Source organism: Neophocaena asiaeorientalis, unplaced genomic scaffold, assembly GCF_003031525.2.
Source record: "Neophocaena asiaeorientalis asiaeorientalis breed wild unplaced genomic scaffold, Neophocaena_asiaeorientalis_V1.1 scaffold30, whole genome shotgun sequence".
NCBI lineage: Eukaryota > Metazoa > Chordata > Mammalia > Artiodactyla > Phocoenidae > Neophocaena > Neophocaena asiaeorientalis.
Genome location: NW_020174923.1, coordinates 1,823,787 through 1,837,389, shown reverse-complemented (window position 1 = coordinate 1,837,389; position 13,603 = coordinate 1,823,787). Strand labels below are relative to the sequence as shown.

Sequence of the window (13,603 nt, the reverse complement as noted above, 5' to 3'; positions counted from 1 at the left end):
GCAATGGAATATTACTCAGCCATAAAAAGAAGTGAAATTGAGTTATTTGTGGCGAGGTGGATGGACCTAGAGTCTGTCATACAGAGTGAAGTAAGTCAGAAAGAAAAAAACAAATACCATATGCTAACACATATATATGGAATCTAAAAAAAAAAAAAGATTATGAAGAACCTAGGGGCAGGACAGGAATAATGACGCAGATGTAGAGAATGGACTTGAGGACACAGGGAGGGGGAAGGGTAAGCTGGGACGAAGGGAGAGAGTGGCACAGACATATATACACTACCAAATGTAAAACAGATAGCTAGTGGGAAGCAGCCGCATAGCACAGGGAGATCAGCTCAGTGCTTTGTGACCACCTAGAAGGGTGGGATAGGGAGGGTGGGAGGGAGACGCAAGAGGGAGGAGATACGGGGATATACGTATACGTATAGCTGATTCATTTTGTTATATAGCAGACACACACCACTGTAAAGCAATTATACTCCAATAAAAATGTTAAAAAAAAAAAAAAAAAAGCCCTGCTGGTCCAGGGACTTCCCTGGTGGCGCAGTGGTTAAGGATCCACCTGCCAATGCAGGGGACACAGGTTCGAGCCCTGGTCCGGGAAGATCCCACATGCCACAGAGCAACTAAGCCCGTGTGCCACAACTACTGAGCCCACATGCCACAGCTACTGAAGCCCACGCACCTAGAGCCCGTGCTCCATAACTAGAGAAGCCACCGCGATGAGAAGCTGGCGCACCACAACAAAGAGTAGCCCCCGCTCACCACAAGTGGAGAAAGCCCCGCACAGCAATGAAGACCCAACGCAGCCAAAAATAAATTAAACTAACTAAATAAATGTGTTCAAAAAAAAACCCTGCTGGTCCAACATCTGAGATGGGTGTCAAAGGGCAGTAAGGTCCTATATGGGCAGGTCAGCTCTGAGGAAGAAAACATAAATCCATCGGAGACTAAACAAACAGTGGGAAGAAATCACCACTAGGGTAGGTATGTCAGTCTTCAGTATCTGCTGGTTCCACATCTGAGGAGCCACCCAACTGAGGATTGAAAACATTTGGGAAAAAAAGCTTCCAGAAAGTTCCAAAAATCAAAACTTGAATTTCCCACATGCCTGGCAACTATTTAAATAGCATTTACATTGTATTTACAATTCTTTATATTGTATCAGGTATTATAAGTGATCTAGGGATGATTTAAGGTATACTGGAGGATGTGCATAGGTAATATACAAATACTACACCATTTTGTATCAGGGACTTGAGCATCCACAGATTTTGGTATTGGGGGCCGGGGGCAGGTCCTAGAACCAATCCTCCTGCAGATACAGGGAGCCTGAATGCGAACGTAATGCTGTGAGTTTGAACATACACTGCTGGTGTAGAATTTGTTTTAACTTAACCTATTTTCCAGCAGACTTTTTTTTCATGATGCCTCCCCGCTCACCCGCAATGGACCGCACACAGCTTGTGGGATCTTAGTTCCCTGACCCCAGGCCCTTGGCGGCAAAAGCACAGTCCTAACCACTGGACCGCCAGGGAATTCCCTCACAATGCTTTTTTTTTTTCCCCCCAGTGGCTCAACTGGTAGCAAGTGCTTTTCTATATATTGAGCCTCTTTTTTTTTTTGGTGCTCAAGCAAAGCACTGTGATTTCTCTGACTTTGAGCAACCCCAGATGGCCCAACTTGAATAGAAAAGAGGTTGAAAGAAAGTTTAATCTTATAAGCTCTTCTCTAAACAATGTGAAAAAAACTGGTTAGGTGCCTGGCTTGTGGTATTTTACTTCTTATGAGGTCATACAGCACAGTGACCACAAAGCAGAACCTGAAATTGGGGTGATCTGGTCCCATTTTTGCCATCGGTGTAACTAACTACACAGGAGTTTACTTCGCTACTGCGGGCTTGTTTGCACATTAATACTTCCCAACTCTGCTTTCCAAAAGTGGAAAGGACGCACCAGGCCCTTCGCAATGGGAGGAGACAGTAAAAACTCCATCCGCCACAGGGAAAAACCGCAAGGCCCCAAGGCAAATCTACAGGGAATCCAGAGGCCCTTACAGTGTTCCCCACCTTTCAGCCTGAATGTGAACCCTCTCTGTACACACTGTCTGAAGACCCCGTGACCTTTTTCCTTTCAAAGCCTCACTCCCTTGTTACTTCAGCTTCACAGGGAGATCTTTGCATGCGGACTAGAAATCGGTCCGAACTGAGCTCCGCCCCGTCCAATACAGCAGCCAGGACCCGTGGGACCTGCTGACCACTTGAAATGCGGCCAATGGGAACTGAGAGGCGCTGCCCCAGTAAAATACACGCGGAATTTGAAGACTTAGTAGGTGAAAATAATGTGAAGTGAGGTAAGTCAGAGAAAGACTGATGCTGTATGCCATCACATACACATGGGCTTTACCAGAGCAGAACTGATACAAACAGGGAAGAGAATGGTAGTTATCAGGGGTTGGGGGAGGGCGAACAGGAGCGAAGGTTTAAGGATCCAAATTCTCAACCAGTAGATAAATAAATCCTGAAGATGAGTGCACAGTACCGGGATGACACAGACAACAATACCGTATTATAAACATCAAACCTGCCAGGAGACTAGGTCTTAGTTATTCCCAGACACACACACACACATACACACACGCAAGGAATGTAAAATATGTAAGTCTTATACCCATCACCCGTTGGTAATATTCTGGACGTACTGGAGCACGCAGACTACACGATTACATTAATTTCACCTGCTTCTCTCTGCACGCGCTCACGGGGCTCCTAGAAACATGCCCTGCCACAGTGGCTCGTGTTACACCGGCGGGAGCCGCTCTGATCACCCATCTGAGCCGAAGCAAGGAATGAGGTTAAGGCTCCACAGGCCTCGGCACCGCTGGGTCCGCACGGATGCACTCACGGCTCTGCGCCCGCGTCCCTCGCCCGCCGGCCTCCAGCCCCGCCTGCGGCCCACGTGGCTGCGCTGCGCTCGGTCGTCCGGTCCCGCAGAAGGGAGGCCCGTTGCGCCCCGCGGTCCGGTCGGTCCGGACGGGGGAGCCCCGGGCGGAAGCTGCCGGGAGCTTCCTGCGGGGGAGAGGGAGGAGGAAGGAGAGGGGGAGGAGGGAGGTCGGGGGACCAGGATGGGAGCGCGCTCGTTCGCGGCGCGGGCATCTCTGCTGCGGGGCCGGGGCCGCGCTCGGCTTCCCGCTTTAGTCTCTGCGGCCTGAACTGAAAACGTAACCCTTCCCTTGCCCCGAGAGACACTGCTGAGTCCCTGGGCGCCACCGTGAACGCTCCAGATTCACTGTTTTCTAGAATGGTGTTCACCCGTGGAAAACTACTCTCTTTACTCCCAAATACCTTGTTCCTTCAGCACTTGCAGAGCAAAAGCTGCATAGGTTTCTGTTTGTCACTAAGTGAAAATCATTCTTAAAAACTACAAAGATTTACCTACAGTGTATAAATTTAGTTGCAGGAAACAAATTATCTAACTTAACCCTAAGAAATGTTCCAAAAGTAAATGCAATGCAATAATCGGTTATACACACTTCAGTGATGATTTCTGAGTTAAGCGTCCATGACCTAAAACTTCTGCTCATCCAGCTTGTGACAAGAGTGAATGATTTGTTTCAATAGACCTTTTTCCTGGTCTCACAGTGCAAAGGCGGTGCAAACAGGCTTCTATCTTGACCAAATAACTGTAACCCCCACTGACACACACAGCCAAATCTGAGTTCCTTTAGGCTTGTAACTAACGCTGACCTACACGACTAAAGCTGTGCTTACCCTGTAGGAAAAGGAAATAAAACTGGACGGAATGGAGAAGAGTTAAAAGCGCATGACTCCAGGAAGATACACAACCCGTAATACAATCCACAAAAGTCCACGCTGCACTGGGTTCTCTCTGCAGTATTAGAATGACCAAGCGTCTGCCCTCCAGTTAGTTTTAACGGCAAACCACCATTTTCTAAATGACTCAGGGAGGTTTAATCGAGTAGGAGAGTGAATGGAAGAGAAACTGTTGGTTCGGTTCTAAAATGTGCTTTAAATCATACTGCAATAAATAATAAATGAAAGGATTTAGGCATCAAAGTTAAAAAATTACCTTTAGTTTCACCCTCAAGATTAAAGGAGAAGTGGGAATCTGCTGGGCATGCAGTCATGTGATGTGCTCTAATTTCTAGATTTCCGGGAGACTCGGATCCAGCTGAGGCAGGCTCTCCGGCTCTCAGGTCTGAGGTCTTCGCCCTGTTCCCCACGGTGGGAATCCAGCCCATGTTCCCAGCCGGACAGGCTGTCGTGGGCATTCCTAGCACACCCACGGGGAACCCCACCCGGCGCTCTCACTCAAAGAAACAATGCAACAGAGAAAGTGCAACACTCACAACCGTAAGGACCAGTATGTAAGAGGGAAGAACCAACCTGACGCCATACTGGATCTGTGTCTTTCACTTTAACCTTCCTGTTCTGCCACTTTGCTATCATTTAAGAATGTTGCCTAGAGCCTGAAATATACAGAAGAGCCCATTCTCAAGGCTCTGACCTTGAAGGGTGTAACACTTCTCCATTCATATACAGAGGAAAATATACAGAAGAGCCCATTCTCAAGGCTCTGACCTTGAAGCGTGTAACACTTCTCCATTCATATACAGAGGAAAAGCTGCAGAAGAGAATAACATTTATCTTGTTGGAGGTTCACAGAACATGGTGACCTGACCTAAGGGGACAGCTGCAAGAACAAAGGATTCTGACACCAAGAAGTCTGCAACAACCAACCACGGCCCCGCCCCTTTTAGTATAAAAGCCTGAATTCTACCAAGCACATCCCCACCCCTTTTAGTTTAAAAGCCTGAATTCTAACTCCTTTGGGACACTAGTCTACCATCTTCTCGGTCTGCTGGCTTTCTGAATAAGGTCACTATTCCTTGCCCCCAAAACTTGACTTACTGGCCTGCCATGCTGGCCAGCGGGACAAGCTTGGACTCCGTGACAACTACAACAAATCATCTGCAAGACCCCTCACAAAGGGCTCTCTCTGAAAGCTGAGAACTGCAGTCCCCACAAGCATATGGTGCAGTGCAAGTGCCGCTGGCATTTTCACTGGAAAATATTCTTGAGAAGAGGACATGTTTTAAGCTGCTAAAAACTGAAGTGCGCTGTTGCTTCTTTCAGGGATGAGCTAACAACCAGCAAAGGAAAAAAAGAGGTAAGGCAGCCCCCAAGGGTGGAAAAGTTTGCAGAAAAGCAGAAGGGGTGTGTGAATGGAGAAAGTGACTTGGCCCGGTCAGCAGACGGGGAGCACCTCTTTCTAAAAACTGAACCAGAAATCATCCTCTGGAAATCATGTTCCTTGGAAACCCTTTCTCAGGACGGGGAGAGCTATTTTTACAGGACTCGTTAGTTACTAGTTAGGGCTGGCCCTGGCTCTCTCAGGAGACATAAACGTATCTGAATGGAAATGTCGTGCTTGCTGCCACACACCAGGCTACTAAGACAGAAGAGAAAGCATTTCGAATTGTTATCATTGTAAATGAGCCCCAGTTCCAAGTTCCAAGTTCCAGTGCTTTGAAAAAAAATCCCACTGTTACTTTGACACAGCGCAGAGTCAGCGTTAACGGTTTATTCCAAGGCAGTACAGCACTCCACCCAAATGAAAGCATGGTGTGCAAGCGTTTATTTGAGTTACTCCTATCTGGAGGTTCTTATGTCTGGAGAACAGCAAGGCATTTCGTTATCCACTCCTTCCATTCTTTAAAGGCTTCCACAGGTTTTGGCAAACTCAGAGGATCCTCACGACTATGTTTTGGAGTAACTGTAGGTGTGTCGGTGGACTCAGCATCAACCCACCTCACCAGCGCCTTGAAAAACAGATTCATCTTTCAACAAATCCCAGCAAAACAGACTTAGGCAAGAGGAAAACCTTAGCTTCCAAATCAAGTTATCTACATCGGTGACTTACGCTACCCCACGGAGATGTTCCATTTGACAAAGATGGTCACGAAAGTGAGAGCACGCTTGTCAGAGGGCATGCACCAGAAACGCGCCAGCTGTGAGCACCCAGGACAGTCATGAGGATGTGCAGAAAAGAAGAATTACACTGAGTCCTGACAGTTTTCTGAAGGTGGGAGGATAATGACTTTCTGTTCTCAACTTGCTAAGTGTTCCACAAGGCATTATTATACCGTGGTTGCAATTTGACGGGGATACGTATACACCTGTTAAGTGTACACATAGGCATGCCAGATATACATATGTGAAGACACACGTGTACACAGGGATTGCAGTCGCTGTGTTTGTGGACACACATTCACTTGCACACCGAGATTAGATACTTTCCCTCCTTCTTAAAATCATGCCTTCCTCCTAATGAATATCATACCCTTGCCCCATATGTGGAAAGATAAATCGCTTCCACATATTCATAGTTTTGGGGGGTTTTAATGTAAATTTATTATTATTTATTAATTTATTTTTGGCTGTGTTGGGTCTTCATTGCTGTGCGCAGGCTTTCTCTAGTTGCTGCGAGCGGGGGCTACTCTTCATTGTGGTGCATGGGCTTCTCATCGCGGTGGCTTCCCTTGTTGCGGAGCATGGGCTCTAGGTGCGCGGGCTTCAGCAGTTGTGGCACGTGGGCTCAGCAGTTGTGGCTCGCGGGCTCTAGAGCACAGGCTCAGTAGTTGTGGCGCACAGGCTTAGTTGCTCCACGGCATGTGGGATCTTCCCGGGCCAGGGCTGGAACCCGTGTCCCCTGCACTGGCAGGGGGATTCTTAACCACTGCACTACCAGGCAAGTCCCTTCATAGTTTTTAAACATGAACTTTCCCTCACTTATCAATATTTATTCTGCTCTGCAAAGTCAAGCTCTCTGGCCCTAAATGAACGGGAGACACAGAAACCTCTTCCACCATTTCTCATTGAATTCTAAGTGTAAGGCAAGTCAAAGTTTTTAAGGAAGATATTTCTTTGCACTTTTTTTAAACCCACAGCTTCCTGCTTACCTTTGCACTAATTTCCTCTGATAAATCACCTCCAGAGAAGGGCCTAATAGAAAATGGTAGTTTGCTACTTAAATAACCACTTCCCCCTTTATGGCTTCCCCCACTTACTTTGTATCTGTCTTTAAGGTGGAAGCCGACAGCACTCTGCAACTTGCGTAAACAGATGGGGCAAAGGTCGAGGGGACGCTGGTCAGCTTCTTCCAAGTGGTTGGAGCCTTGCATCAAGCATGCGAGCCACTGGCAGTGCCGAAGTCCAAAGATATGTCCAATCTCATGGGTTAAAGTCTGCAAGACATTCACGTGGAGGCTTACAGCGCCACGGTCATCAGCAACAAGGTACACCCCCTTCTTTGCATGCTCTTCCAAGAAACCAATTCACAGGAATGAGCTCCCTTACCATCACCACCAAAACCTCAATCTGCCCCAAGACTTAGTCCCTCATTTCCCTGAATGTCTTACTGCCTTCCTCTCTGGGCTTCAGTACTGCCCCACCCAGGGTTTCTCCACCTCGACACCACTCACACGTTGGACAGGATCATTCCTTGACGGAGTCGGGGTGGGGTGTCTTGTGCGCTGTAGGGTGTTGAGCAGCCCTGGCCTCCACCCACTAGACGCCAGTAGCATCTCCTCCCCCGCTGTGACAACCAGAAATGTCTCCAGACACGGCCAAATATTCCCTGGGTGGCAAAATCACCCCTGGTTGAGACCACTGCTCTGGACCAGTGGGATGCTTGCTAACATGTAGATTCCGAGGCCCTTCCCCCAGAGATGCCGAGCTGGTGGGCAGCAGGGGAGCAGCTTGACCTGCATGTTAACAAGCAGATCAATGCAGGGCACGTACAGCTGACCCTTGAACAAGGAGGGGTGGGGCACCGACCCCCCTGCAGTCAAGAACCTGCTCTGGCTTTACAGTCAGCCCTCTGCATCCGCAGTTCCGCGGGCCCTTGCGGTAGGGCAGTACCTATGGCACCAGTGAGGAACACTGCATGTAAGTGGACCCATGCAGTTTAAAGCCATGTCGCTTAAGGGTCGGCTGTACCCTGAACCCGTCATTCCATCAGGTGTTCTCTACCCCCGACACACAGCAGTGATGAAAGCAGAAAAGCCTGTCTGGCTATGAAGAAAGGGGGAAACGAGGAGACAGGCTTCCCACAGAGCAGGGCAGGGGGAGACACGAGGAACCAGCAGCTGAACCAGCAGCTGCAGCAAGCAGCCCGGAGCCCAAGGGGAAGGCCCGTTCCCTGCCAGGAGCTAGAGCACAGGGGTCCCGCAGGCCCCCGGGAGTTGGCCCGACTTGACGAGCACAGTGTCCCTACCTGCCCAGAATTCTGGAATTAAGCTAATGGTCAGGAGACGGGTACAGCCAAGGCCGCGTGTCACTAACAGGACAAAAAACCGTCACAGATACTGTACATTTCAGTACGAAGGTACCATTTACATTCTGGTTTTACTGATAACTTCAGTCAAGCAGTATCCACCAGAAGTATACAAATGACACAAAGTTATTTATAAACCTACCTTAAGGACTGTGGGTATATAAATGCAGGGGATCAAGATCTCTTAAAAAAACACTCCTGGTACATTGTCTGAACAGCTCACCTTACAGGACCGAAGCAGCAAAACACTAGTCACTTCAGGAACGTAATAATTATCAAAAACCGAGTAGTCACTTGAAGACTTCTTCTGCAGCTTCTTCAGTTTGCCTTCGTAGTGGGAGCTGTAAAAATCACTGCCGTACCTGGCAAAGCTGAATATTCCCACACCTAGGAAAAGAAGACAAGCAAAGACGGAATAAGAGGAAGATTCCTGAAGACTGAAAAAGAGCCCTCCTGGGCACCTGGCTGGGGAGTGCCCGTCTGTCCTAGTGAGTGCCCGCAGCCCCAGTAAGCTTGGCTAAGGTTCACCCGGACAAAGGAGACTTCTGCCCCAGATTTCCCGATCAGAATCTTCTGCTAACCAACCTGCTCTGCTCTGTAAAACTTAATGATCTTGACGTCAAATTCTTGAGAAATTTTAAGTTCCACAAAGTTTTTTCCCCACAAAAGAAGTCATTTTGGGGGGAATTCCCTGGCGGTACAGTGGTTAGGACTCTGCGCTTTCACTGCCGTGGGCCCGGGTTCAATTCCTAGTTGGGGAACTAAGATCCCACAAGCCAAGTGGCAAAATAAGAATAAAAAAAGAAGTCATTTTCTTAAATAGCCCAAATAAAGTACTCCAAAAGGAGCGACAGAGTGAATGAACCGCAGGCTCATGAGCTCACTCTGGAAGATCACGGTAAACAGGTCTCGGGGCCGTGCATGTCACTGAGGGTCCCGTCCTGCCCTCGTGCCCTGCTATACAGGAAGACATCCGGCCACTGCCCCACTGCCTTGGGGACCATGTTTGGACCCTGCCTTCAGACAGAAGAACCTCTCCTGTCCTCCCCGCTGTAAACTCAGCACAGCTCTCTCTGCAGCTGTGCCGGTGACCAGAACAAACCCCTGTAACTGACTTCCTGTGACATCTAGGCTAGTTTCAACCATCTCTGCACAGAGGACAGACTGACGCACCACTCGTTCTAAAGGGGACCGACTGCTTTATGATTCCGCTTGTTTACACTGTTGCTTTCACGTATGCCTCCTTCAGTTGCTCTTCGAAAGTAGTAAGGAACATTTGTGTTAAGGAAGTGAATTCGTAGTAAGTTTGTCCAACCTAATTTGATTCAAAAAGAATGCACCTCACTCCACCTTGGTATTTGAGATTTAGGGGAAGAGAGCATTCTAGAAGTTAAGAAAAAACTAAACCTACTCACATCACAAGTGACCTCCTCTGACCAAACAAGTGTGGGTATATTTCACTATAATACCTTCAGCAAGAACATTTTTTTCTTCTAATAATCCTACCAACAGATTATTTCCTTTGGTAATTAAATATTTCTCAATTTTAAAATACCAATCTTTATAAACTTGGAGAGAATGAAGTCACTTGCAGTAGGATACTGTCTCACTGCACGGCAGATCAACCCTGCTCTCCTACTACATCTTCTCTTCCATCACACAATATTTAAGAAACTTACTGAGAAAAAAAAAAAGAAATACAAACATTTGGGGGGAGTGCTTCCTGACCTCCTCAAACGCATAAGATAGATTAGTTAACAATATCTAGATAAATACATTGTTTAAAATTTTTTTAACGGTTCTATCTCTATCAGGTTAATAATAAAAGGGAAAATAAAGATTTAGCTCATACAAATTTATTTCTGATAGAAAGCTCGTACAAAAGCTCAGGGGGACAGCAGTGACCCAGGTCTCTGAGAGAGTGGGTTAGTTAGTAAGGTCATGGGGGCAGGGGGAGCTGGTGCTGTAAGAATGTAAATGGAGAGTGAGGATGAAGGGGTGGGAGAGGATGAAGGTGTGGGTGGGAAGAAGAGGCTCCACAGCACCCTAGGCCCCCACCTCTAATGAACTGGGAGGAGAGGTGTGTCTCTAATAGGAAGAAACGTTTGTTAGCGAGAGCTCCCACCCCAACAAACCCTGGGGCTGATGTAACAGCCAGTCTATAACCTCTGTACTCGTACGGGCCCTGGTACTTGCTCCCCATACCTAGAACGCTAATGCACTACCATGCCCCTCAGTTTACTGGACTTTTCCCCTTGAAACCTGTTTTAGATCCTGGGGGAAAAGGGGAGAAAAATAAGAGCAAAAACGGAGGGGTGGGGAGAAGGCAAAAAGAAAACCAAAATAGGCAAAAGTATGATCTGCTTCTGGGTCCTTCCCCACCCCCAGTGTTATCAAGCAGGGCTCGCAATGAGTCAAAGGTTATTTTACTTCAAGTCAAAGACTGAAACTGACCATAAATAAAATAACAAAATGTCCTGAGACACTGGATATGAAGCACACTTGTAAATCAGTCTACAGCTGCCTCATCTGTGCAAGAAGACTACTAAAAGAGCTGAAAAACGATCAGCAGGATTTTCACTTACATTAATGACAATTCAAATATCCTCATTTAATTCACCTTGCCACTGAATTACCTACACTCACCACCTGTTGTGCTGAATGCCTATATATGTGCCAGGCATACGTACACACTTTTTACAGATCAGCACTCTTATGTAAATAATCTCAAAATGACACTGCGAAATAGGTATTATTAGCTTCCAGGTCACACAGGCGCTGAACGGCCAACCTGTGGAGAAACCCAGATCAAAGGGGTCTATCAGCAGCACCCTTCCCTTTACGGCAGGTGCCGTGCCAGAGATACTGTACAGTCTTAGGCAGCAACAACGTCAAAAAGGAATACCATCTGTCAAAGAGGCCTGTCCAAAGACAAAATTCCAGGAGTCTCTTGGGTAAAGATCGATCATTGTTATTCCCACAATACAAAAAGCATCTTCAGGTTTCTTCTTTTTTAAGAACTTCAGGATCTGCCCTATTTAAAAAGAAACACGCGTGTGATATATATATATACACACACACACACACACATACATACATATATAGCTCAATTCAAAGTGTAAAGCTGTTTAATTCACCTGCATGAATCTGTAGGTTCTGCGTGTTATCATTGATTCTAAAGGAGCACCTCGTTGCAGAGACAGGAACTGGTTCTAGGAGTTTTACTGTCAAGCCATAGAAAAATGCTTCACAGTAGCCCTTGAGCCATTTCACATATTCTTCACTGATACTTCTGGTGTTTCCTAGCAATCCTATAGCATGGAAAAAATTTAAAGACAGACTATGAGATGATTAAAATAGCCGTTACCTCAGTCTACAATTAGAAATTTGGAATTAGACACAAACCAACTGTAAATTTTCAATACACCTTTATCGTTCACTGAGGTGACTATGAATTAGAAAGAAACAAAACATCCTCTTTTAAGGCAGTTTGGCTACAAAACTTCCACCTTGGGAATGAATGTCAAAAATGATTATAAAAACTGCCCGCTTAAATGAGATCGACACCCCAAACTATCCCTGGCCACAGCACCATGGCAAAACCAAACCAAATCCAATATATACCAATGCACTGTATATAAATACTGTGCTTCTGTGGAGAAGGTGTCTTTCTGTAAGGATCACTGAAAAACTCTTCAAAGTCTTGGGGAGCCTCAGGATGGGAGGTTATCCAGTCTGACTGCGAATGCAAAGTAATGGGTCCAAAGAGGTCACTGTCTGGCCGGAAGGCTTCGTCCATCAGACGCTTTTCCCCAGCATCTAACTTCTCATACTGTGACACAAGCGCTGGGTTCTTTGAGATGAGAGCTGTCCTCAGTGTGCGCTCAGAGTGCCGTACTGTTTGCATCTACCGGAAAGACACAAGTAGTCAAATATAAAATGCACATCCGTACTGCTGACTCTAATCTATGTACATCCTCCACAGACATCTTTTATTTCTCCCTGGCACGGAATGACTGATCGACTGCTAATGCCTTGGAGTGATCACTCCAAATTACTGTTTGCTTTGCCCACTTCTAATCAATTTCTTGGGGAGGGTCTCTGAAAGAGTGAAAAGACAACCATGATATTCATTTCTCCATCTCTTAGGGAACCTGCTCCTATTAAAAAAAAAAAACTAGTGGAAACCCTAAGACGTGACCTGATTTCCCACTTCCTTCTGCCATTTAGGTAATAATATTGTGAACTGACTCACTAGGGCCACAGGAGAAATACTCATCCTTTCCAGTGTGACCCAAAGATGTTCACCACCGAACGGAAAGAGAACGAATGTAAATCTCGCCGCTTCTGTAACTTAACTGCAGGCTAATAATGTATCTCAGCCACTGAAGTTCATCGTCTCCGGGTCGTGTCACCCTGAGGAAGACACCAGGTGACTAAAAGCCAGACTCACAGTGACAGGCCTCTTCCATTCACATCGCGTGCCTGCGCAGAGATTTCAGCCTTCCCTTTGAACGGGGCAGACAGCTGTTCCACCGCGAGGCTGTGTGAGGGAGGAAAGGAAAAAAACTGGACGTCACTGTCTGGAACTACCATACTTTCTAATTATCTACATTTCCTCCAGTTTAATGATAGGCAATTGATGGGCAAGTTTAAGCGAATGGCTGTCCTGGCTGGACATCTGAACTCCAGCGTTCCAGCGTGTGGAAGAAACCCCCCAAACGAAGCTCTGTCTTGTCAAAGCTCTCCTATGAGCAGAGGCTCGTCCTCACTGCTCCACAATGGGCCGAAAAGCGACTTCTCCCCCAGGACAACGTCCTGTCGTTCTACCCACCTTCAGGGAGAGGACGGCTCCCTCTCAAGTTTCTGCCTCACAAGGACCGGCATGTCTGGGCCTGGGCGGGAGCGCGTGGTGCCTTCACCCTAACGGTAAAAAGGCGGTGTCAAAGGTCAGGAGGCCTCCCAGGTGGGGGTCACTTCGGGGGATGGGGGCCCGAGAGCTGCCGGCGCGCCGGGACCGGAAGCGGACGGCCACCCTGGCCGGTTGTCCATAGCAACTCGCTCCTTGGGCTCTGCCCCGCGCCAGCGCGAGCCGGCCCGGTAGGGGGCGGCCTGGGGGATCCCCGGGGACCGTCGCTTCGTCTTTTTTCCACCCAAGGAAGCCTGGCCTGGCTCTCCCGAGATACTCCCGCCCCCGCCGTCCTCCCCGCTTCCGCCACGGCTGCTCCTCCCACATCTTC

The 13,603-nt window shown here is 47.6% G+C and overlaps 2 protein-coding genes across 3 annotated transcripts in view; both read right to left on the bottom strand.

Annotated features, from left to right (window-relative positions):
* Positions 1-2,933, bottom strand: part of ARSG (arylsulfatase G) — a 134,547-nt gene extending 131,614 nt beyond the window's left edge. The window contains exon 1 of the mRNA XM_024760986.1: positions 2,743-2,933. The gene's annotated coding sequence lies outside the window, so the exon portion shown is untranslated. The remainder of the gene's footprint in view (positions 1-2,742) is intronic.
* The window catches only part of AMZ2 (archaelysin family metallopeptidase 2), a 24,568-nt gene extending 10,991 nt beyond the window's left edge, over positions 1-13,577 (bottom strand). The window contains exons 1-8 of one of the 2 annotated variants that reach the window (XM_024760995.1): positions 13,198-13,570; positions 12,817-12,906; positions 11,988-12,270; positions 11,501-11,674; positions 11,269-11,397; positions 8,587-8,750; positions 7,096-7,272; positions 5,590-5,847 (exon numbers count right to left, since the gene is read on the bottom strand). In XM_024760995.1, coding sequence (XP_024616763.1) covers positions 5,692-5,847; positions 7,096-7,272; positions 8,587-8,750; positions 11,269-11,397; positions 11,501-11,674; positions 11,988-12,270 — 1,083 coding nt within the window. In that variant the 5' untranslated portion in view covers positions 12,817-12,906; positions 13,198-13,570 and the 3' untranslated portion in view covers positions 5,590-5,691. Of the gene's footprint in view, positions 1-5,589; positions 5,848-7,095; positions 7,273-8,586; positions 8,751-11,268; positions 11,398-11,500; positions 11,675-11,987; positions 12,271-12,816; positions 12,907-13,197 lie in introns of those variants that run through there. The other variant, XM_024760994.1, reaches the window with a different exon arrangement.
* Between the last annotated feature and the right edge of the window lie 26 nt (positions 13,578-13,603).